This window comes from Xenopus laevis, chromosome 4L, assembly GCF_017654675.1.
Source record: "Xenopus laevis strain J_2021 chromosome 4L, Xenopus_laevis_v10.1, whole genome shotgun sequence".
NCBI classification, from domain to species: domain Eukaryota; kingdom Metazoa; phylum Chordata; class Amphibia; order Anura; family Pipidae; genus Xenopus; species Xenopus laevis.
The window spans coordinates 71875148-71901118 of record NC_054377.1 but is presented as its reverse complement, the minus strand read 5'-3'; the positions used below and the strand labels follow the sequence as shown (position 1 = coordinate 71901118).

General features: G+C 36.1%; 2 protein-coding genes across 7 annotated transcripts in view; one reads left to right on the top strand and one right to left on the bottom strand.

Moving 5' to 3' along the window:
* Nucleotides 1–140: 140 nt before the first annotated feature.
* mcoln3.S (mucolipin 3 S homeolog) lies at nt 141–23451 on the bottom strand. 4 transcript variants are annotated; one of them, NM_001092214.1, is given in 14 exon segments: nt 141–3763; nt 3854–3987; nt 7030–7236; nt 7344–7466; nt 7549–7650; nt 9873–10022; nt 10106–10218; nt 10603–10702; nt 11283–11379; nt 11960–12044; nt 13265–13418; nt 14256–14423; nt 17164–17387; nt 23293–23451. In NM_001092214.1, coding segments are annotated over 13 exon segments (1659 nt in total). In that variant the 5' UTR covers nt 17386–17387; nt 23293–23451; the 3' UTR covers nt 141–3759.
* dnai3.L (dynein axonemal intermediate chain 3 L homeolog) overlaps nt 23335–25971 on the top strand; it is a 47597-nt gene continuing 44960 nt past the window's right edge. The window contains exon 1 of one of the 3 annotated variants that reach the window (XM_018258146.2): nt 23335–23463. The gene's annotated coding sequence lies outside the window, so the exon portion shown is untranslated. Of the gene's footprint in view, nt 23464–23563; nt 23718–25971 lie in introns of those variants that run through there. The other 2 variants (XM_018258144.2, XM_018258145.2) reach the window with 2 other exon arrangements.

The window sequence follows — 25971 nt, the reverse complement described above, 5'->3', positions numbered from 1 at the left end:
TGAACTCCGTTGATAAACACGATTCCAAGAATCCCATAGGAGTAAATAGAGAGCGAGTTTTTCTGTGGGGAGTTCTAATCATACGCTTTGATAAATCTGCCCCTTAATCTACAATAGTAGTGAAGAAGCACAAGCAAGACTTATTTTTAATAAAGAAGGAAACCTTTTCTTTATTTTACTTCTTCATTTACAAACTTTCTAGTGCATATACAGAAAGCTACTCAAAATATACAATGCAAATCTCTGCAAATTTACATATAGTAACATCCGATTTTTAAAAATTGTGAAATTCCTAAAAAAATCCATTTGTCCCAGGGGTCACCAAGCAGGAAGCTTTATTTATAATTATTGTTTTTGGAAACTTACTATCACAGGGATATTAAGGTATCAAAATTCCCTAACCAATTATATGTCATGTCATGTACTACAGGTTCTATAAATCTTCCAAATAAAAAATGGTAGAGCGATTTAATCATGATAACTGCAACTCCTCATCTGCAGAAGAAACAAGGCAGTCTGATGTAGATTCACTGAGAATTCTGAAGTTGAATTCATCAAACATATCATGTAAGTTTTCAATTGTATTTATCTGGATTAATTTGGTATATCAGGGGACAAAATAAAAACAAATTATGTTTATAAATAAGGGGTGGTTCACCTTTTAGTTAACTTAGTGTATTACAGAACGACTAATTTGAAGCAAGTTTTCAATTGTCCTTTATTTTGCATAGTTTTTGAATTATTTGCCTTTTTCTGATTCTTTGCACTGACCCCATCTAAAAAACAAAATGCTCTGTAAGGTTAAAAATCTATTGTTATTGCTACTTTTTTTTACTCGTGTTTCTAATCAGGCCCTCTCCTATTCATATTCCAGTCTCACATTCACTTCAATACATGGTTGCTATGGTAGACTGGACCCTAGCAACCAGTTTGCTGTACTTGCAGCACTGCTGAATAAAAAGCTTTATAACTCAAAAACCACAAATAATAAAAAATGAAAACCAAATACAAATCATCACTCCCTTCATCATACGAGAAGTGAATTTAAAGGTGAACAACCCCTTTAATAATCATTTTAAACAAGGTGACGCCATTTAATAGTAGTAAAAAAACAGGGTTTATCTGATGTAGGGGTATTCTGCCTCACTGCAATAACCAAAAGCAAGCAAAGGTGTATTTTTATTAGTCTAACTTGTGATACCCACAGATCACCTATTGCATTCCTTGTAATAATTCACATGCAGCAATTCTTAGCAGCAAATATATGAGCCAAGCAACGCAATGCAAAAACTGCAACATCCTTAACTGGATGAAAATAAGTGAATGTCTGTGCTATTTTTGTTCAGTTGTTTGATCTGTCCCAAACTGTATACAGAGCTAAGAAATCACATACATCTAGATGGTCATAAAGGGACGTAGAGCTGATTACTGGGAATTCTAAAGTTGTCTTAAGGTTACCTTCTAATCTGCAGTAGAATATGCTAGAAGGTTGTATAGGTCTAGTAACCACAGAGCAGTTGCATTGCCTGATAGCTGCAGTTCAAAACTCTTAAACCATACTCAAAATAAACTGTTTAGGCAGACGTATGGGACCTGTTATCCAGAATGTTCGGGACCTGGGGTTTTCCGGATAACGGACCTTTCCGTTATTTGGATCTTCATGCCTTAATTCTACTAGAAAACCATTTCAAGATTAAATAAACCCAATAGGATGATTTTTTTCCAATAAGGATCAATTATATCTTAGTTTGGATCAAGTACAAGCTACTGTTTTATTATTACAGAGAAAAAGGAAATCGTTTTTAAAAATTTGGATTATTTGGATAAAATGGGAGATGGCCTTTCCGTAATTTGAAGCTTTCTGGGTAACGGGTTTCCAGATAATGGATCTCATACCTGTATTTAAAATTAACTTACCCATTAAAGTTGAGAACAGTTTTGTTTTTTATTCTTTCTGTAAAACAGGAGTTCCTAAACTTTTTTTACCCATGAAAATGTAATAAGAGTTGGTGGTGCCAAATAAGAGATATGATTGGCTTTATGGTAGCCCCTATGTGGACTGGCAGCCTTCATGCAACCTAAACTTGCCACCAAGCTACACATTAAAAAGAAAAAAAGCAGCTGCTTTTAGGCCACAGGGAGCAACATCCAAGGGGTTGGTGAGTAACACGTTGCTCCCGAGCCACAGGTTGGGGATCACTGCTGTAAAATATCTGGAATTCACATCAAGAAAATTATATAACATGAAAATAGGTTTATAAATGAAAATACATATGTATAAATATAATAAATTATGATCCTGAAAGGTCTATATACTACTACTTAAAAGTATTTATATTAGTCTTTTAGGGATGCCTCTCTGTACATATTTACATGTGTGTTTGTTAATAAACCTTATGTGGCCGGGTAGTGTGTATTATTGTGGGTATGCCATACCACTGCTCCATAGGCCTGTGAATGTCAATTACCTAAAATTACATTTATTCAAATATAAAGTATCTATTTTAGATTAAAAACAATTCTTAGAAAAAAAAAAGTATGGTTTTATATTCCCTGATACAAATGGGCCCATCTACATATTTTCAGCAATGTCTCGGATAAAAAATCCTCCAGAGCGACTCGCCAGTTTAATGTATGGGGCACACAGATAGGCTTATTTGATTTATGAGGAATGCATTGGTGCTGTCTGGGCTCAGCATGTGAGTGGCTAAATTGTCTAGAGGTCCACTTGATTGGTGACCTTGCCAAACAAGCAGATCTTAGCATGTATGGCCCACCTTAAGTCTCACCTATATGCAAAAAATAATCTGAAACCCCCTAATTTTCTTATATCACAGCACAGCAGTCTGTTTTGTTCAAACAGTAAAGTGAAGAAGATAAGAAAATAGAAGTAAAAAAAAAAAAATAAAAAAAAATAAAAAAAAAAAGCTATAAATGAAGTGAACTGGATGACTTGATGAGAAATCCACACATATTTGTGCATGCAATATTACATGAGATTAACGTATATGACAATAAAATCACTTTACATATTCACCTTGGGGCAGTTTTGGCTTATTTATCAATACAGTATATAGTCTTTAAATTAGTATTTAAATTAGAACCACTGCCGTCACATTTTCTACTATACAAACAGATTGCATCCTATGACTAAATGTAGGAACAGAGATTGTAGTACAGCTGTACAGTGCTAACGTTTTCTATCTACAATCTTAGATATGGTGCAGTTTAAAAAATAATCACGAACCTCATTTATATAAAAGGAATTTTTTTCCCCCATTTCCATTTTCTGTAAGATGACAATTATTTATTCTCTTAATGTGCCTTCTACATAGTCATCCTACAGCATTGTTTGTTTAGGAATTATTAGTCATCTTTCATCATTGTTTATTTGAGAATTATTAACCAATGTGCATAGGGTACATACACAAACTGAAAGCTAAGGTTTGCAGCATACGTTATGCATGCAGATCTAACCCATGCACACAGTGATTTTGCATAAAACAGTAGGGTGCACATAGAAGATGCACTCTTGCACCCTGTGCATATGGTCCACAATACCAAACACTGTTTTAAATACAAGCTGGATACAAATATTGGTTCTGGAAAAAGTATTTACCAAAGTTTATTATCTGCAGTTAATTGTTATAGTTTCTGAATGGCTGCAATAGACACTATTTGAACTACTATGCGCTGTGATTTTATATGTTGTTTCTTCTTGCAGATTTCCAAATGTCATTGATGAAGTGATTCTGTTTTTTACCTAGAACAACAAAATAATCAGGTATAAATATAAATACAGTGAGCAATTAATTTGACTAAAACAATTAATAGTTCCTATTACTCTACTTACTGATTGCGACAACACGGCATAGAGAAACAGGAGGCCTTGTTTTCTTCCCTATATCGACCAGAGGTTGGCAAATCTTTGCACTCAGATACAAATGTGTGAAGTTCAGATTCTGGAAAGCCACCGATTTGGTAATTCTATAAAATGTATAACATTGGATAAAGTATTCAATTTAACAAACATTAGTTTTAGAGCAAATCCTATAAAGATCACACTAACTAAATTAGCTCTGTAACTAAAAAAACTAATTCAGAAGATAAAAAAAAACCAGAAGAAATAGACAAAAGTGAAATATACATATACAAGGACTCAGTAACAAGGTGCAGTGATAGGTGCCATAAGAAGTATAGAATAGCAAATGTTCTTGTGGTTTCTTATTCATCTGTGTTGTTTGCAAAGTGTAGTGCACGCTGCACAAAAAAGAGCTATACCGTATACCTGATTTTACCAGGAGGCTTCAGGGCTCTATTTAAAGATATGGTAGGGAGCACAAAATATTGTAGATGATTTTGACTGTATACCGTGTACTGTAACTCTGGGTAAAAGTGCTGTATTGTAGTTAAAAATATGCACCCAGTATTTTGCACTGGGGATCTAAAGTCATGTTTTTTTTAAAAAAACACATAGGTTCCCATCACTAAATAAAACTATTTTGTAATGTATGGCTGTTAAAAATGTTGTACCTGTTTCAAGGTACATGCGATTTTTTTCTCAGTCTTATTTGCGATCTCCTTTGAAGTTAAGCAGCCCCTGGCTGTCTTACTCCCTGATGCTCTGAGGTTGCAGTCATAACTCAACAAATATATATATATATATATATATATATATATATATATATATATATATATATATATATATATATATATATATATATATATATATATATATATATATATATATATATATATATATATATATACAATATCAAAACAGGGGGGTTGTGGGAGCACTCTAAAGGCTTTAAAGTATATATATAAGTATAATAAATGCTATTGCATATGTACCCAAAACAGGGGTTATTTTGTTACAAAGTTATGATCATAAAATTGATAAGCCACCATACCACGTCAAGGTAAACCCCGTGGACATTGATTACAGGTAATGCTAAAATGCACATAAAATATAAAACAAGTTAGGGACCGCCATTCGGGGTTTACCTTGACGTGGTATGGTGGATTATCAATTTTATGATCATAACTTTGTAACAAAATAACCCCTGTTTTGGGTACATATGCAATAGCATTTATTATACTTATATATATACTTTAAAGCCTTTAGAGTGCTCCCACAACCCCCCTGTTTTGATATTGTATATTTAGCCAGGAGCTGTGGCATAGCTTCAGTGGTCGTAGCACCCCATACCCCCCCTTTAAACTAGTGGTGATCCTATGCTTTTAAAATTGGGCGTTTGTTTTGGGAATATCTCTCCTTTAAAAGCCTGATTGCTGGCTGGGGAGGATTTAGCCCTCAGTGAAAAAACAGCGTTCAACGGACATTGATTACAGGTAATGCTAAAATGCACATAAAATATAAAACAAGTTAGGGACCGCCATTCGGGGTTTACCTTGACGTGGTATGGTGGCTTATCAATTTTATGATCATAACTTTGTAACAAAATAACCCCTGTTTTGGGTACATATGCAATAGCATTTATTATACTTATATATATACTTTAAAGCCTTTAGAGTGCTCCCACAACCCCCCTGTTTTGATATTGTATATTTAGCCAGGAGCTGTGGCATAGCTTCAGTGGTCGTAGCACCCCATACCCCCCCTTTAAACTAGTGGTGATCCTATGCTTTTAAAATTGGGCGTTTGTTTTGGGAATATCTCTCCTTTAAAAGCCTGATTGCTGGCTGGGGAGGATTTAGCCCTCAGTGAAAAAACAGCGTTCAACGGACATTGATTACAGGTAATGCTAAAATGCATATAAAATATAAAACAAGTTAGGGACCGCCATTCGGGGTTTACCTTGACGTGGTATGGTGGCTTATCAATTTTATGATCATAACTTTGTAACAAAATAACCCCTGTTTTGGGTACATATGCAATAGCATTTATTATACTTATATATATACTTTAAAGCCTTTAGAGTGCTCCCACAACCCCCCTATTTTGATATTGTATATTTAGCCAGGAGCTGTGGCATAGCTTCAGTGGTCGTAGCACCCCATACCCCCCCTTTAAACTAGTGGTGATCCTATGCTTTTAAAATTGGGCGTTTGTTTTGGGAATATCTCTCCTTTAAAAGCCTGATTGCTGGCTGGGGAGGATTTAGCCCTCAGTGAAAAAACAGCGTTCAACGGACATTGATTACAGGTAATGCTAAAATGCACATAAAATATAAAACAAGTTAGGGACCGCCATTCGGGGTTTACCTTGACGTGGTATGGTGGCTTATCAATTTTATGATCATAACTTTGTAACAAAATAACCCCTGTTTTGGGTACATATGCAATAGCATTTATTATACTTATATATATATACTTTAAAGCCTTTAGAGTGCTCCCACAACCCCCCTGTTTTGATATTATATATATATATATATATATATATATATATATATATATATGGGTTAAATTACCCTCTGAGCTTTATCTAGCAGTTAAGCATCGATATATATATGGGTTAAATTACCCTCTGAGCTTTATCTAGCAGTTAAGCATCGATATATATATGGGTTAAATTACCCTCTGAGCTTTATCTAGCAGTTAAGCATCGGAGGGGCAGCCCATCAATTGGCTGCTGAACTTTGAAGGAGATTGCAAACAAGACGGAGAAGAGAAAGTCGCAGAAACAATCATGTGTATCTCAAAGCAAGTGCAACATTTTTTACAGACATACATTACCAAATTCTTTTAATTTAGTGATAGGAACCTATATATGCATTTTAAAAATCGACTTTAGATCCCCTTTAATAAAGAAAGCTTTGACTAAATTAACCTACTTTTTTTTTAGCACAAATGTTTGTATGAGGTTTTTCACATAGGAAAGGAGGGATGACTTAAATAAAAGCATATAAACAATGAGTATGTGTTATTTTTCAATCTCGGTGGCACAAAAGATTTTGCAATCAGATCACCAAAGAAAAAAGCATCAGTGATTTAACACAAAATAAATCTATATAAGTCTATATGCTAGTATGCAAGTGTTATAGTACAAAAAAACTGTTTACTTACCTTGATTGTATCATATGTATCAGTTATGAGTGCAATGAAGAGACTTAGAACCATGTAAATGAAGAGACTTATAAAGGAATACAAATAAATGCGACTAAACAGCCAAACCAAGTAGCTCTTCTGCTGCATGTTTGAAAATGTGGTAAACATATCGTCTCCATTCATAAGGGAGAACAGGCACTCCGAAACCATGTTCAGGGACCTAAACTAGAAAGGAAAAATAAAAAACATATGCTACAAGAAAGAAATTAAGGACACATGAGCTCCTAGCACACTTAAGAGAGGTACTAATTTAGATAAAAAATGTTAAATACCTTTACATGGTAAGGGCCTAAAACGATCCAGCCACAAAAGCAGTAGCCCAGGTAGATCATAGCTGCACAACAGCAGAATCGCATTACATTAGGTAAGGCTGCCCTAAGTGTCAGGATCAGCAGCTGCAACAAATCATGAAAGCAGGTGAAAATCACTTGCACTTTTTAATTTTGTGGTAGGTTACTACTAAAAAAAGGTTCTTACATTGTATTTCTTAAAAAATCCCAAGTAGCGAATAACTCCAAGCCACACTAATAAGGTGGATGTTCCCAAGAGTATACTGCAGACATCATAACTGGTGAGACTCTGAAACAAAAATAGTAGAATAAGTTTCCTTTTATTGAACAAAAGCGTGAAAGCAGCACATTATTTTCTCTGAACATGGTATGGAAATAATTCTCAATATGCATAAAGAGAAACATTTTAGAGGCTACTTTGGCAACGAAAGCATGATGTATATCAGATTCTGTCCAGAGGATTTCACGGGCGCCATCTTCAGCAATTTCCGTGACTTTCAACGCATGCTCAGTTGTCGCAAAACAGAGAATTGCGCCAACTGTGCATGTGCCGATATGCCGCTCTATTCCCGAAGAGAATAAGATTGCTGCCATGAACTCCGATGCCCTGAATCTGCACCGAGGGTTAAGCAAAGAGTTAGGGGCATTTAGCAAAGGTACCACCTATGCTGGGGGAAACAGGGAGGGGGGTCTATGTAGGGTAGGGGGTAGGGGATTTTTGTAGCAAGAATTTGGTTCTCCTTTAAAATGCATGAACCTTAGAATAAATTCATGTCCATGTAGCAGCTCAACAATGGCAATTCTATCAAGCATTGCCTGCTGATTCATGATTGCTTCCTGATGGTAAAGGACTGTCTGCTAAATATACCGAGGTCCAGATGACTCATTTGATTTGGAAACCTAAAAATGTGTCGAATTTACACCTAAGCATAATGCACTAAAGGTAAATCAAGTGCAAGACATATTGAGCAAACCATACAGTCAAGCAGGAGCACTGAATATGTTAAAGGAAAATTATACCCCCAAAATGAACAATCTTTAAACAGATAGTTTATATCAAATTAAGTGGCATATTAAAGAATCTTACCAAACTGGTCTATATATTTAAGTAAATCTTGCCCTTTTACATCTCTTGCCTTGAACCGCAGACCATCACCATCGCGATGGTCTGTGTGCTGCCTCAAAGATCACCTGACCAGAAATACTACAACTTTAATTGTAACAGGAAGAAGTGTGGAAGCAAAATATAGAACTCTGTATGCTAATTGGCTCGTGTGACCTAACGTAGGGTTTGTTTGTGTGAACCGTGAATCCTAGGATCCCAAGGGGTGGCCCTTATTTTTTAAAATGGTAATTTTCTATTTATGAATACCCAATGGCACATACTACTAAAAAAGTATGTTATTATGAAAATGGTTTATTTATGCGAAGCAGGGTTTAAAGGAAAACTATACCCCCAAAATGAATACTTAAGCAACAGATAGTTTATATCAAACTGAATGACATATTAAAGAATCTTACCAAACTGGAATATATATTTACATAAATATTGCCCTTTTACATCTCTCGCCTTGAACCACCATTTCGTGACTCTATCTGTGCTGCCTCAGAGATCACCTGACCAGAAATACTACAACACTAACTGTAACAGGAAGAAGTGTTGAAGCAAATGGCAGATCTCTGTCTGTTAATTGGCTCATGTGACCTTACATGTGGTTTGTATGTGTACACAGTGAATCTTACGATCTCAGGGGGCGGCCCTTATTTTTTAAAATGGCAATTTTCTATTTATGATTACCCAATGGTACATACTACTAAAAAAGTATATTATTATGATAATGGTTCATTTACATGAAGCAGGGTTTTACACATGAGCTGTTTTACTCAGTATCTTTTAATAGAGACCTCCATTGTTTAGGGGGTATAGTTTTCCTTTAACATGTAAGCGGTTTTATTCAATATGTTTTTATAGAGACCTACATTGTTTGGGGGGGTATAATTTTCCTTTAAACGGACAGTTTAGCTTGATAAAAATCACTTTTACACTTTTCATTAATTCCAGATCTGTTGCTGCTGCTCTGAGTGAGTCAACAAAAATTTGCCCATGTAAGAGGTTTAAAATACACTGCCAGGAGGTTTATTATAATATTAATATTAAGTTTATAAAGTAACAGCATGTTCTGCAGCACTGTACAATAAAATGGGTGTCAGATTACATACAAAACTACACAACAGGTTTATCCAACTGGTAGTGAGATAGCACTAATATGAAAGACCACATTAGATGTGCAGCACAAACTACTATGCTGGGTGGCACCAGGGAATTAATTATGACCCTCTTCTATCTGTATAAGAGCAGGCATTAGTTATGGGCCTAGTTAGGGAGTGCTAGACCTATGCTGGCCAAATGTTAAATAAGCACCCAGTTGTTTGGCATTACTGCATAGTGTGATCTCTACTGGTTCACTGAGTTTCCTCCTTCTATAAGACACTAGCTCATTGTCACCTCACCTTTGCTTGGATCTCCATCTTCAAGATTGAGCCAATAACTGTCAAAACATCACTGATGATTATCATAATGTACCAGCCATTGACAAATTCCATGCGGTCAGCAGAGGACACAGTCCTTGTAAAACGATGCTGGACAAAGTTTACATATTCCTTTAAAAGAAAAACAGTGTTGAAAACATTTTAATTTAAAGAATACATAAAATTCAAAAAACACTGACATATTCCACACTTACCCTTTGAAGTAAAATCCCTTTAACCACAGAGCGAATGCACAGAGTTATAGAAGATAAGCAGACCAAAATAACAGCAGCATCAAAAATCATCATGTAATGGGTATTTTTTTGAACTATAAGAAAATAAATATAACCCAATTAGTTGCCAAAATATTGTTAACCGGTTACCATTATACTATAGTTGTATTACATGCATATACTTAACAAAAGGAAACTATAACTATAGGCATCTAAAAATTGCTCATGTTATCTGTGTAAGCTTAGCATGATATTCTTTCAATAGAGTACCACAAACACACGGACTTGCATTAGCCTCTGTGTTAACCACTTTATTTTTGTTATTTTTGTTACACAGGGGTCAACACAGTGGTCAACACCCTTGAGTGTTTTTTCCATAAAGTGTTGAAATGCAGCTCCCAGCACTTATTAGATTTTGTATCCTGGATATCTAAAATCTGTTAAAGTAAAATTCTTTACAGAACAAAATGTATACTTACTAGATCCAGACACATGCCAGTCTCTGCATTCTTGGATTCCAACATCATTATCTAAGGTAATTTTTATCCTTCCACTGTGTGCTTTATTGTCAAATGTTATCTAATACAAAGAGAAAAAAGTTGTTCCATTAAAAAGCTATAAGCCAAGTACTACATTAACTTAATCATATGCACATAAAATAAATAATAGCTCCCATCTTCTACAGCATCCGTTCAGCCATGGTTCAAAGAGAAGATCAAATAGACAATAGTGTGTCTGCACTGCTGGCTGTAAAAGCTAGGAATGGCTTGTGATCATTGCACATAGAGATGGTCAGGTCTCCCAAGAAACATACAGGAAAATTGAATTAAAATAAGTTTTTAGTTCTACTAAGGTTTTGAATGCATTAAAATAGACAAACTATACCTGTCAAGGCATAACTTAATTAGGGTAATGTTCTCTCTTCGGCTATTGAAATACAAAAGTATAATTTTAATGTTTGAGCCAAGTTCAAATTCTACAGAATTCCCATGTTCTGTATATGCTTAAATAGAATGTAGCATAATGGTTTACAAACACAATCCTACTTCATTCTATGCTGAAGTAAAGCAAAAGCTCAAGATTTTAAGGACTAGACCATTTTCTTATGGTTACAGCGATAGTTGTATTTTGATTATGAGAACAGGATAAAGGTACTTACTGTAATTATGAAGTCATAGCAGTCTGGAAGTTCATGGTGGCGAATGGTTTGAAGATTGATCGCTTTCAGCTTAAACATAATTTCTACTGAAACAAGCCTAAAAAGATATTTTGCACGTTTTAGCCATTCTATTCTAAGCGGAATAAAAGTAAACTTTAGTATGAATGACCTTGGATGAGTTTGGGAAAGAGGCTGAAGTATAATGTGAAATGATGTAAAAGGATCAGCCGATATTTGGTTATTGGTGGGAATGAGGGATGTCAGAAGAAGTTTAAACAGTGTATGTAAAGACAATACAAAGTTAGAAAATGTGAAGCAGAAGGGGAATAATGGCAGGGGAGAGGTCCAGGGAGAAAGAACAAACGGGACATACAAAGAAAAAGGGAAGGAAGACATGGGATGTAGTGATAAAGGAGAAGTGGGATAACATCAACAAGATGGAGAATCCTTGGTTCCACAAATATAATATATAGTAAAATGATAGTATCAAATACAGACTCAAAGAAAACTATACCTGTGGCCTGCCCAAAACCCAATGCCCTGTAAAGACAGGCAAAAAATCTAGGCAAAAGGTTTGCAGAAGCATGTGTCACCCAGCACTTAGGGCTTCCTTGTAAGAACCATTTAAAAGTACACTCCAATTTAAAACAGAAGAGAAAGAGACGTAAAAGTCTTACCTATAGAAGTCTAGTGTCATATTAGTCCAGGCTTCTGCAGGTGTGTCATTAGAATACAGAGTTGATGGATCAATATAGAAACATTCTAAAACAACAATCAGATCAGTAGAAATGTAGTTATAATAAAACACATTAGGACATCAATGACATCAACAGAAGTTACACTGGTGTTTTACTTCTCAAAGTACTGCAGCATTATTGTAATGGTTACATTCTAGGTATGGCTTACACTATGGTCTCTTATTTCAGTTCTTGAAAATAAGCCTTGTACACAGTCTGTATGCGGCATGTGGCAGCACAGGGCATTTCTATTATCTACATGCTGAACCTTTAGGCTGCTGCTGTAAGTTCAGTTTGTAATATATAGTTTCCATCCATATTTATTGTTAGCATTTAGTTCTTTAACTATAGGTCCAGATCTTTAGTCTCTATAGATCTATAGTCCAGAGCATGGATAATTAATTGTGTTTTACTTGAGTGAGTGGGATTCCGGTATTTCCAGTTAAATAACACCTGAAATACGCCTGTTTGTCATGGTTTCTTTCACTGCACAGAGCTCCTCTGACGCTGGCTGGTCAGAGAAAATGGTCACCTACCTTATCCTAACATCAGGAAGCTCTGGTTTGATGCATCACCATACAATTATTTGGACTAATCTACCACATTTAATTTCCATTTCTCTGGAATCTTTATTCTCCCGTATGAAATATAGTATACATACATACATACATACATACACAAGTGATATTAACTGTATGAAAACAGTGGTGGCACGCTAAATCGAGCCAACAATAAGGTTGCAGCCCCAGAAAATCTGAAAGGGGAAAATACACCAGACATAATACCAGTGTTTAATTTCTACCTGCTTTATACTAATGTGTAACTTCGCTTTGTTAGTATCACAAAAACTTGAGGCAGTCACATTACCTATACAAAATACAACCCTGTCAACCTTAAAAATGTTTTCATAAATACAACTGAATTTCAATTAAACCTTTATTTTTTAATCTTACAATATTAAAAACCCAAATTTCCCTTTTTTCCCTTACCATTACAAAATGTTTATATTTTTTGCTTCACACCTTTACATGAAATGCCTTGGTGTGACCTTATATGATTAGATTTACAGTAGAACAAATATAAATCTATACAAAGTTTTTATATATTTCTTAGTATCCTTTTTACAATTAAATTAATTAACTTTGCTTCATTCTATTTATTAACCCAATTTGTTTTTTGTAAATATAATTCATAATGTCGCAGTATATGGAAGAGGTACAGTAAAACACTATGGAAGTATGTTACCAGTCTCAATTTGTGGGTCAATTTCAAATGTTTCATTTCCAGGAAAGATAGTTCCTTGTTTATAGAAATGTTGGCATAACGACATCCCAGTTTGACCGTCACCATTACTCTCATATGCATGGTTTCCAACAGATATATTTTGGAGCTCCAGGTACTATTGACAAAGGGAAAAAAAAAAAAAGAACAATTTTTTTTACCACCAACAAAATACTATGCTTAATTTCTGGGAACAATAAGAGATCCTATAACAGTAAAGGTAGGCCTGTAACAGAACGTAATCCTGCTTTACCTTTCACTATAAAGTCTATGGTGGGTACTTGGTATGTATGCAAATAGTCAGGACACAGAGATGAGAGATGAATGAGCAACTATTGCATGTTTTTGTATGAAGGCACCCTGTGTGCTGACATGTGAACATGTATTTGGAGGCAAAATTCAGACATGCAGTGATCCTATATAAATGTGAATGATGTTAAGCCCTCAATATTGTATCACTGTGCCACATACTAAATGCTGAAAAACCAATCTGACTAGGGTTTACATAAAACCCTAATGGGGGTAAGAATTTTGCAAAGTAAGTATACAACACATCTATACACGAGTGATCTACAAATTGACCACTGTATCAATACATGTTTAACCTGTATTTAGCTATCTCAATCACACTGTGTCAATATATGGGGCAAACTGCCCCCCAGAATACACATTTGCAGTCACAAATCTCTACATAGTAAATTATTAGAGAACTACCGGTATATAGGTTGGGGATGCTGGGATAAGCAGACCTGGCTACTATTTTACCACCTAGGGTAGTTAGTAGTTGTTTGAAATTAGGGGTAATGCTTGAATACACGGAGGTATCTATAATTACACTTTTGTGCAACTTAATTTAGTCAAAAGTGTAATTATAGGGCCTGAATTAAAAAAAAAAAAGTGTAATTATAGAAATTTATGAAAGTTCTAAATAACTAATTTGATTTTGCTTTCTTACCCTTTTAATTGTAAAGTTTATATGAGTATGGACATCTTCTTGACTGTAGATTGCATATGTGTCATCATGCATGTCCTTGTATCCTTTCAGAAACAGATGCTTAAAAGCCACAGTGTTCTCCTCTTTAAAAGTGACTACCATTTCGTTACTGAGTCCAAATAAAACTAACTGAAAAGAAAAGGTTAACATTGCGTTATCCAGAAAGTTTAAAATTACAGAAAGGCCATTTATCATAAACTCCATTTTATCCAAATCTAAATTTTTTAAAAATGATTTCCTTTTTCTCTGTAATAATAAAACAGTACATTGTACTTGATCCAAACTAAGATATCATTAATCCTTATTGGAAGAAAAAACAGCCCATTGAGTTTATTTAATGTTTACTTGATTTTCTAGTAGACTTACAGTATGAGGACCCAAATTACAGAATTCTGGATAACAAGTCCCATACCTGTATTTGCCTTCCTCTTCTAAGAGCTTCCAGTTTTCTAATAAGTATCACTGACCCCAGCAGCCAAAAACAGATTTCTCTGTGAGGCTACAACTTTATTATTGAAGGGGTTGTTCACCTTTGAGATAACTTTGAGTATGATGCAGAGAGTAACATTCCGAGACAATTTGCAATTGGTTCTCATTTTTTATTATTGAAGATTTTTGCGTTATTTAGCTTTTTATTCAGCAGCTCTTCAATTTGCATCTCAAGCAATCTGGTAACTAGGGTCCAAATTACCCTAGCAACCATGCATTAATTTGAATAAGAGACTGGAATATGAATAGGAGAGGGTCTGAACAGAAGGCTCAGTAATAAAGAAGTAACAATAACAATACATTTGTAGCCTTACAGAGCATTTGTTTTTCATAAGGGAGTCAGCGACGCCCATTTGAAAGCTGCAAATAGTCAGAAGGAACAGACAAATAACTATAAAACTATACAAAATAAACCAATTGAAAAGTTGCTTAGAATTGGCCTTTCTATAAAATAATAAAAGTTACCATAAAATTGAACCAACCCTTTACTAATTTCTATTACTTATCTTTCTATTCAGGCCCTCTCCTAATTATCCCTCAGTCTCTCATTTAATCCATTGGATGCCAGGGGATACTGAACCCTAGCAACTAGATAGCTGCTACTGGAGAGCTGCTGGATAAAAAGATAAATAATTATAAAAACAAACTTTTTTTTTCTTTTTTTTTTAATTAAGACCAGTTTTGTAATATCGTTCCCTATATCGTACAAAAAGTAAATGTAAAGGTGAACTTACTCTTTCATTTAAAAATGACCAATACTAAAAATGAAGGCCCAGTTGCACAATGAATGGCACTATCTATATCACACTCAAAATGTGTTTTAAGGTGAACAGCACCAGTACGAAAAAGCTAATGTTATCTGTGACACTGACCTCTCACACTATACTTACATACTGTTTCTGTAACAGGAGTCAGTGAGAGAGCTATAGCTTTCCTTTTACTTGTCATGCGCTTCCAGTTTGGGTTTCATAGCCTGCCTGATTAAAATCTAAAATGTCATACTAGCTAGCCAAACAAAGGCTCATTGTTGGCCTATCTAATTTATCTCAGGCTAGCCACATGAAGTCAACTGGACACAGAAAGTAAGTAATATTCAGTGTAGAAAGTAACCTTGCACAAAGCTGAACTGTGGCAATGGCAGACTGGTTATATCTGGCAGCTACCAGGACAGATTAATAATGCCATAGATTCACATCAATCATATGTAATTAGCAAAGGCAAATTAAACTCTATAGTCTTCTTGGGGAAGAGTCCTGCGTTATCCAGAGCCTTCCCTATCCCAGTTGCCTTTCAGAAGGTGATCCATGGCATGTGGTGTTTGTTATGAGGAAGGCCAGTGGAGGTTTTTCCTATCATTCTGGGAAGGAGCAAGTGAAAGGGAAGGTTAAGAAGAAAGCAGAAGATGCAACAATCTCAATCAATCAACCATACATACATATTACTGCCTTAGGGGAAACAGAGTAAGAACATTTCAGGCAAGTGAGAGGAGGTGAAGAGGGCAAATAATTGGTGTCTCTGGGCTTCTAATGATGATGAGCAGGGAATTAATTAGATGGCATGCCAGGCATGCTTACTATAATTGGGTTCTTGAGGGCATAATCATTAGCAGGCAAAGGGTCCTAGCACTAATTAGTTAGCAGATTAGGGTGAATGAAATTTCAGAATTTCCTTACAAAATTGCTTTTGGTAGACAAAGTCTAATAAAACAATGTTAAAAATGATTCTGGATTTGTTCTTTTTCTACTGAATGGTAACCAGCATTACAATTTGGTAGATGATAAATCAACTTTATATTCACAATGGCAATCCAGTACAGAGATTCTTGTTAATTTACATGTGTGAATTTATTCCTATGAATTTAGACTGCCATACCATTTGCATTACCAAGGTAAAAGAGTATCCCTTGCTGCCACATTATAATGTAAATTCTCGCTTGAATGAACCTTTGTAATGAGGCACGTGTCATATACAGTGGGTGTGCTCTTACTTTACTCAACAAGCAATAGGCCATGCCAAAAACGTACTTGTTTCAAATGGAAACTATCCATTCATGGTCCATCCGTTTCCATGAAAGCAACATACATGGTGTAGTAAGTAAAACTGTGACTGTGCAGCAAATCATGGATTGCGACATCTTCAGGGACGCAAATCTAGTAACAATGCCAACCAAAACTCAGATAGTTTTATCTGTATAAATGTGACAACTCAGTTATTGATAGAGCTTATTGATGGTTTTAAAAGAAAATATTATTAGTAGTTTGTTTGTGCGGAAGTTGCCAGTTAGGACAATAACTTTCTAACCGGTTTATTGGCAAGTTTCTGGAATTAATACAGAGTTCTTTGGAAGAAAAAGGAAAATAAACTGAAGCTTAGAACTTACTTGGACTGTCACCACAGCAATTTTTAAAATTTGAATACAAAGCTTCCAAGGCTTTCGTCCACGGGCACGGAATTTCTCACAGGGGTTCATGAAAAAGAATTCAAGTTCCCTTCGTATCTTGTCTTCCTTGAGTAGCTCATCAGCCATCGGGCACTGCTTGCAGTAGGGACTGTCATGTTCATCCAAAGAGTTGCATGTCTGCATTGACTCTGGGTTTTCCATGGCTGCTGGCGAGAAAATGTTATGTCTACCAAATCTAAGGCTGAAGTACTGATATTTTTCAGTTGAGAGAGAACATGATTAGGACCCTACATTACAGGCAGATTACTTCTCACCCCATAAACACAAACTAATTGCAACAACACAGTTAAAACCCTAATGCGCCATTTACCTTATTCAGCTATGTTTACTGCTCGATTTGTAGATTACCTAAAAAGTCTGCAATAAAACTTCAGTTCAGTACATATGTCAGGTTCTGTGACTTTCTCACTTTGTGTTTGTCTTATTGATTAACAAACAGTTCCCTAAGCAGAAGAATAAGGGGGAGGTGTGATACTGTGCAACTGATTTGTGTCTCTCTCTCTATATCTATCTCTATCTCTATCTCTATCTATATATATATATATTATTGCCAGGTGTATTGCAAAACTTTATTTTCTTTCAGCAGAATACAGAAGCAATACACCCATAGGGCTCTGCAGGGGTTTTAAAAGAAAGCTTCTTTGCATATGAATACATTTTGTAATTGTATCTTGGATAGGTATGTGACCTGTTATCCAGAATGCTCAGGACCTGGGGTTTTCTGTAATTTTGGAACTTTGGAAAATTACAAGAAAATCATGCAGATATTAAATAAACTCAATAGGCTGGCTTTGCATCCAATAAGGATTAATTATATCTAAGTTTGGACCAAGTACAGGTATGGGACCAGTTATCCAGAATGCTCGGGACCTGGGTTTTTCCGGATAACGGATCTTTCTGTAATTTGGATCTCTATTTGGAGTCTACTAGAAAATCATGTAAATATTAACTAAAGCCAATGGGCTGGTTTTGCTTCCAATAAGGAATAATTATATCTTAGTTTGTGTTTTACTACTACAGAGAAAAAGGAAATCTTTTTTAAAAATGTAGATTATTTGGATAAAATGGAGACTATGGGAGACGGCCATTCGGTAATTCTGAGCTTTCTGGACAATAGATCCCATACTGGTACCATATTCATATCTGATATGTGTCTGGATAAATGTTGTTAAGGAGGTGCAAAGGAAAGGAACATTACTACAGGTTTCTGAAAACAGTAAATTCCCTGCTGTATACATCACAACATGCCAATTCTTAAATACTCATGCTTATAATAAGATAAATGATATAACGGAAATTAGATCTCAAAATAGTAATGGCAACATTTTTTACAAGAGAACCTTTACTTAGATGGTGCTACTTGCTTCTTCTATAAGTTAGTTGTGCATTATCATCCATGGCTGAGCATGTGGTTAGGCAAACCGCTCCAAACTGCACAAATTAGATCAGGTTTCAGTTAGCTCAATCTACCAAATCACAGGGGATTCCATCAAGCTGTTCAGATGGTGGAGGATGACCTCAGCCAACAGGAATATAAAGTGCAATATATGGGACATGTAGATGGAGAAGAAATCAAAATGAAATAAGCTTTTTCTCTCCAACTTTCTTCTGGAAATACTACAAACATGGAGCTACATGTCTTAGAAAACCATGAAAAACCCCAAATTACCCTAGCAACCATGCATTGACTTAAATAAGAGACTACAATATGATTAGGAGAGAGCCTCAATAGAAATATGAGTAATAAAAAGTAGCAAGAACAATAAGTATTTGTTTTTAGGGACAGGGACCCCCCATTTGAAGCTGGAAAGAGTCAGAAGAAAAAGATGGCAAATAACTCAAAAACTATAAAAAATAATGATAATCAATTGAAAAGATAACATACTAAAACAGTTTCTACTATTTAACCAACTAAAAGTTGAACCACTCTAACTTACTATTTTGAAGCAAAAATCAAATGTTTTTTAATAGTAAGAGTTACTAGTATTAATTTCCTGTGGAATGAACAATTGCTCCAGTGATTATGATGACCATACGATGATTATGCTATAATTAACATGGTAGATGAAACAACAGAACGGCATTGTACATTTATAGATTAAATGTTCCAAGCACTGCACTCGGCTAACTCTAGATGGAACATTAACCCATTATACCGTATAGCCTTTTGTAATCTACTCGTTTGTCCTTGAGTACCTCTGATGACGAAAAACCACACCAAATAAATAGCAGAAAAGTAAGTGAAAGGGAATTATCATTGGGATGTATTTACTTTTACATATTTCACAATACCAGTTGGTGATTAACATTCATCTATTTGGTGTAACTGAGAATTTGTGTTATTATGCAGCCTTTGGCCAATTCTAAGCAACTTCTCCATTGGTCCTCATTATTTAGTTTTTTAATTATTTGCCTTCTTCTCCTGATTATTTCCAGATTTCATATGGGGGTCACTGACATGCTATACATGTATTGTTCTTGGTACTTTTTATTACTCCTCTTTCTATTCAGGCCTCTCCTACTAATATTCCAATCTCTTATTCAAATCAATGCATGGTTGCTTGGGAAATCTGGACCCTAGCAACCAGACTGCTAACCATTGCAAACTAGAGAGCTGCTGAATAAAAAGACAAATAACTCAAAAACCACAAATAATAAAACATGAAAACCAATTGCAAACAATATCACTCTCTACATCAGGGATCCCCAACCTTTTGAACCCGTGAGCAACATTCAGAAGTAAAAGGAGTTGGGGAGCAACACAAGCGTGAAAAATGTTCGTGGGTGCCAAATAAGGGCTGTGATTGGCCATTTGGTAGCCCCTATGTGGATTGTCAACCTACATTGAGGCTCTATTTGGCAGTGCACCTGGTTTTTATACAACCAAAAGTTGCCTCCAAGCCTGGAATTCAAAAATAATCACCTGCTTTGAGGCCAGTGGGAGCAACATCCAATGGGGTTGGAGAGCAACATGTTGCTCATGAGCTACTGGTTGGGGATCACTGCTCTACATCATACTAAAAGTTAACGCAAAAGTGAACAACCCCTTTAAAGGAAAACCCATACCTCCAGAATGAATACTTAACCAAGAGATAGTTTATTTCATATTAAGTTCAGACTTTTGATTAAAGCCCCCTTTCAGTTCGGAGCTTTCTGAATAACATTTTTTTCTGGATAATGGATCAGATAACTGTAGAGTGCAATGTGGCCCCATTACAGGGGCACAGCAGAGAAAGGACTGTGTAAAGTTCCTGCAAAATAGCAGTAACTGGTAATATGCTTATCAGCACAGATAAATAGTTTAAAGTTTAAAGTTTGCATATTACATATATTATAGATTCCTTGCTGCAGGGCCCTTTGTAGCTTCAAGTGGTGGTAACATACTCATTTAAGTGCAAATCAGTTGACAATGGAGGACACACCATTGGACAGTGCTCACAAATAATCTACTGCTCTCCCTTCTGGGCCATGCAACACCAGTTGTATACTTCCCTTTTGTAGACTATATCAGACCATATATATTATAAAGGAACCATGACTAGAAGTAAAGGATCCCCCAGGTCAGCTAACATTGACAAAGAGGCTGAGAAGTGGCAGTCAGGATGACAAAAGTCAGGTTTGCAAAAGTCAAGTAACTAGTTTTATTTTTATATTTTTTTTTTTTACTGTATAATAGTTTTGCCGTTCAAACTGTATTTTTAAGAAGTGTCACAACAAACAAGAATTCTACCTTCAGTCTGAATTACGGGGCTCCATGGAGGCCAGCCCCACAGTTTGAAAATCCTTGCCATTTAACAGAGGTTCCCAAACTGTGTCAGAGATATCAAATAATCCCCATGTCATTAGGGTGATAATGGCCATTAAATATTAACAGGAATAAGGTTTCAAAAATACTCACACTGGATCATTGTCACTATGGGGTTAATTGATGTTTCTGCTGTGGGACTGCTGACTGACATAGGGAGCCCAAAGTAGTGGATGGTGGGGGGCAGTTTGAAAGCAGATGAAGATGAAATTTGGGGAGAAAGATGTTATAAGGTCTAAGATATTCTACAGCAAGGTAACTTATGTGACTATTTCAGAGCCCCAAAGGTTAAAACTAAGTAAGCCTTCTCAGAAAGGTCTACCTAAATATACCTGTAAACCAGTAATGCTGCTCGGAGTCCTCTGTCAAAAGAAACACTGCATTTCTTTCCTTCTATTGTGTACGCATGGGCTTCTGTATCAGATACATTTATACAGATAAAACTGACAACTCAGCTATTGAAAGAGTTTATTGATGGTTTTAAAAAAATATATTATTAGCTTTGGAAGTTGCCAGTTAGGACAATAGCTATCTTACCCTTTTATCTGCAAAAGCATGACCGGCAAAAAGTCAAAGCAAACCGCAACTTTTTTGACATAAGGGACATCTGCCATTTACTTCTACATGATTTCAACAGGTTTTAGCTGGAATATTTTCGGATTCAGAAATGCCACATACATTAGTGTGACATTTTTTGGGTTTTGGCGACAAAAAAAATCTGTCCTGAAAAAGCGGCGGGATAGTAAATTGGCCCCATAGTACTGCCAATTACAATGACTATTTGACATCAGTTGTTGCGCTGACTGGAAAACTAGAAGTCCCAGCACACAGGTAAGTTAAAGGGGTGGTTCAAGTTCAAATTAACTTTTAATATGTTTTAGAATGGCTCATTCTAATCAACTTTTCAATTGGCGAGAATTTTTTATATTTTTTACAGTTTTTAAATTATTTCCCGCCTTCTTTTGATGCTCTCTAGCTTTTGAATGGGGGTCTGTGACCCTCAACTAAAAAGGAAATAATCTGTAAGGATACACTCATTGTTATTGCTCCACTTTCTATGAAAGCCCTCTCCTATTCATATTCCAGTCTCGTATTTAAAGGGATACTGTCATGGGAAAAAAAATTTTTTTCAAAATGAATCAGTTAATAGTGCTGCTCCAGCAGAATTCTGCACTGAAATCCATTTCTCAAAAGAGCAAACAGGTTTTTTTATATTCAGTTTTGAAATCTGACATGGGGCTAGACATTTTGTCACTTTCCCAGCTGCCCCTGGTCATGTGACTTGTGCCTGCACTTCAGGAGAGAAATGCTTTCTGGCAGGCTGCTGTTTTTCCTTCTCAATGTAACTGAATGTGTCTCAGTGGGACATGGGTTTTTACTATTGAGTGCTGTTCTTAGATCTACCAGGCAGCTGTTATCTTGTGTTAGGGAGCTGCTATCTGGTTACCATCCCATTGTTCTTTTATTTGGCTGCTGGGGGGGAAAAGGGAGGGGGTGATATCAGTCCAACTTGCAGTACAGCAGTAAAGAGTGATTGAAGTTTATCAGAGCACAAGTCACATGACATGGGGCAGCTGGGAAATTGACAATATGTCTAGCCCCATGTCAGATTTCAAAATTGAATATAAAAAAATCTGTTTGCTCTTTTGAGAAATGGATTTCAGTGCAGAATTCTGCTGGAGCAGCACTATTAACTGATTCATTTGGAAAAAAATGTTTTTTCCCATGACAGTATCCCTTTAAGTCAATGAATGGTTGCTAGTGTAATTGGGACCCTAGCAACCAGAGGGCTGAAACTGCAAACGGTAGAGCTGCTCACTGAAAAGCTAAATAACGCCTCAGATAATAAAAAACAACTGCAAATTGTCTCAGAATATCACTCTCAGTCTCTACATCATACTAAACGTTAATTTAAGGTGCACAATCCCTTTGATATGATGCCATCCAATGGCTACACATCCATCCCTTGCACCTGTTTCCACATTATAGATCACATTTGTGAGGTTTTAGATGGTTAAAGCTGCTTCACCCATGTTGGCCACGCGTCATTGCTGACAATATTTCCGTGCGTTTTCCACGCGCTCCAATTCTGCGCTGACGCTGCTCCAAAACTTGCTTTTACCCAGCTGCGCGTCTGACAGCTTGTACTTCTAGCACAGGACAAAGCACACTGTCTGCAGCGGACTATGTCATATAGTCTACTCTAAAGCCACCATAGCGCTGTACACATTCCCCGTACGTACCTCAGGCTAAAGCAAAGTCTCAGACAACGATGCAGATTAGATTACGTCTTTTGTTTTGGACGGTTTTCCCTCTCTGCTCTGGGGTCTGAATGCGGTGCATCGCTACCATCAGCACGGCGGTCACGTGACCTGACAAACGGTCCTGCTGCCAGACCTAGCGGCAACTACAAGGTAAGACCCCCACGAAAGCCGCCTGAGCTACGATTGGTCCTTGGATATGTCAATCAAGCTCTGGACCAGCTGCGTGCCGAGTACCTTTTACGGAATTGTAATTGGCTGCTAATGGCGTTCGTCTTTCCGCTGTTTAGCGTTGCGCATAGCAACCATTCGTTCCCATGGACGCTTTAGAATTCTGCAGGCTGACGGTGTTTTAGCTGGAGAGATAAGGATAGACCGGACAAGTGCACCGCGGACAGCGATCTGTAGTGAGTTGTTAATAAACCTTCTTTCTTGTCAGCAGTGGAATTTATACAATTGCTCGTCTCTCTTGTTTGTCCTTATACTTTAAATCAAGCTGTAAAAGCCACAGTGATATGACGAGTGAGCCACACTGTGTTACGGGGGACTTTGTTATTCTCTATCTGCCTCGTCCAGCTCCAGCAGCTTCACTTCAAGGGGTTGTTCGCCTTTGAACTAACTTTTAGGGGCACATTTACTAAACTCGAGTGAAGGATTAGAATGAAAAAAACTTCGAATTTCGAAGGTTTTTTTGGCTACTTCGACCATCGAATTGGCTACTACAACCTTCGACTATGACTTCGAATCGAACGTTTCAAACTAAAAATCGTTTGACTATTCGACCATTCGATAGTCAAAGTACTGTCTCTTTAAAAAAACTTCGACCACCTACTTCGCCACGTAAAGCTTACCAAGCATCAATGTTAGCCTATGGGGAAGGTCCCCATAGGCTTTCCTAGCAATTTCTGATCGAAGGAAAATAGTTAGATTCGAAGGATTTAATCGTTCGATCGAACGAATTGTGGTAGATCCTTCGACTTCGATATTCGAAGTCGAAGGATTTAACTTCGATGATCGAATATCGAGGGTTAATTAACCCTCGATATTCGACCCATAGTAAATGTGCCCCTATGTATGATGTACAGAGTCATATTCTGAGACCATTTGCAATTGGTTCTCATTTTTTATTATTTGTGGTATTGAAGTTATTTAGTTTTTTATTCAGCAGCTCTTTTATTCTGACACAATTTGCAATTGGTTTTCATTTTTTATTATTCTTGGTTTTTGAGTTATTTGGCTTTATATTCAGCAGCTCTCTAGTTTTGCAATGTTTAGCAGTCTGGTTGTTAGGGTCCAGATTACCCTAGCAACCATGCATTGATTTGAATATTAATAGGAGAGGCCTGAATAGAATAATAAATAGAGTAATAAAAAAAAAGTAGCAAGAACAATAAACATATAGCATTATAGAGCATTTGTTTTTAGATGGGGGTCGGTGACCACCATTTGAAATTTGGAAAGAATCAGGAGAAAGAAAACTATTAAAAATAAATAATGAGGACCAATGGAGAAGTTGCTTAGACTTGGCCATTCTACAACATACCAAAAATTAACTTAAAGGTCAACCACCCCTTAAGTTAGCTTGACCGAGCAAATGAGGGGTTGGTAGGGATTTCTCTTGCAGTGTTTCTAATACAAATATGCTCATTTCCTATTAAAATAAAAGGGAATTTGTCCCATGGTGGGACCATGCACACTGTGGGTGTGATTATATTCAATATCTCTTAAGGTTTTGAACACTAGGATTTTATTAGGGTTTTTTCTTCTGGAAAACACCAGCCAAAATAGTTTCCAAATCAACCCCCCACCCAGCACAGTGTCACAGTCTTGGGAAGCACTCAATGCCCAGTCAACCACTTTAAATTCATATACAGGTACAAAAGAAATCCTATTCTATAAGGTTTATGACCATGGTGCCCAGTTAAAATTTAGTTATACCACTGCTTTACTGCTTATATACTTCCCTTTACTGATACTCATATATACAGTATATAAGATATATGTATACATACATACTATCCAAAACTAACTGTAGAACTTGAGATTACTGTAACCCTAGATATCATGCTTAAACAATACATATGTATACAATAATTTGAAAGTGAAAAATTATGTTCCTTAAGTCTAAAGTGGTGCATATATAGACTTTTTCATTGTGACCCCCCAACCCCATTTGTCTATAGTATAAATGTCCTAAAACATGCAGTCCAATACCAATTTCCACTCAAGCACAATATTTTATCGGCTATGGTTAAAAGCAAGAACAGATCCATTTATATAGTTTAGTATTCTATTTAATTTCATACAACACTGTGCCACGCTTCTTATAACCTACACTCAAATAGATGTTTAAAGTTAAAAATCCCACTTTGTTTTACACTTGGTCACTTAAGGAACCATCTTGTCCGGTTTGCAAATACTCATAATCACATTAAACATGGCTATAATTCTTATGAATATTTATATATATATATATATATATATATATATATATATATATATAGGTCTTAATTTTTATGGTTTTTCATTGATTACATTTTTTGTTCCACAGCTCACCAGTTTGATATTTCAGCAGCTATCAGGTTGCCATGGTCTTTCTTGGCCTAGCAACCAAGCAGAGACAGGAATCTGGAAAGTAGAAGGATTGAGTAGAAAGATATG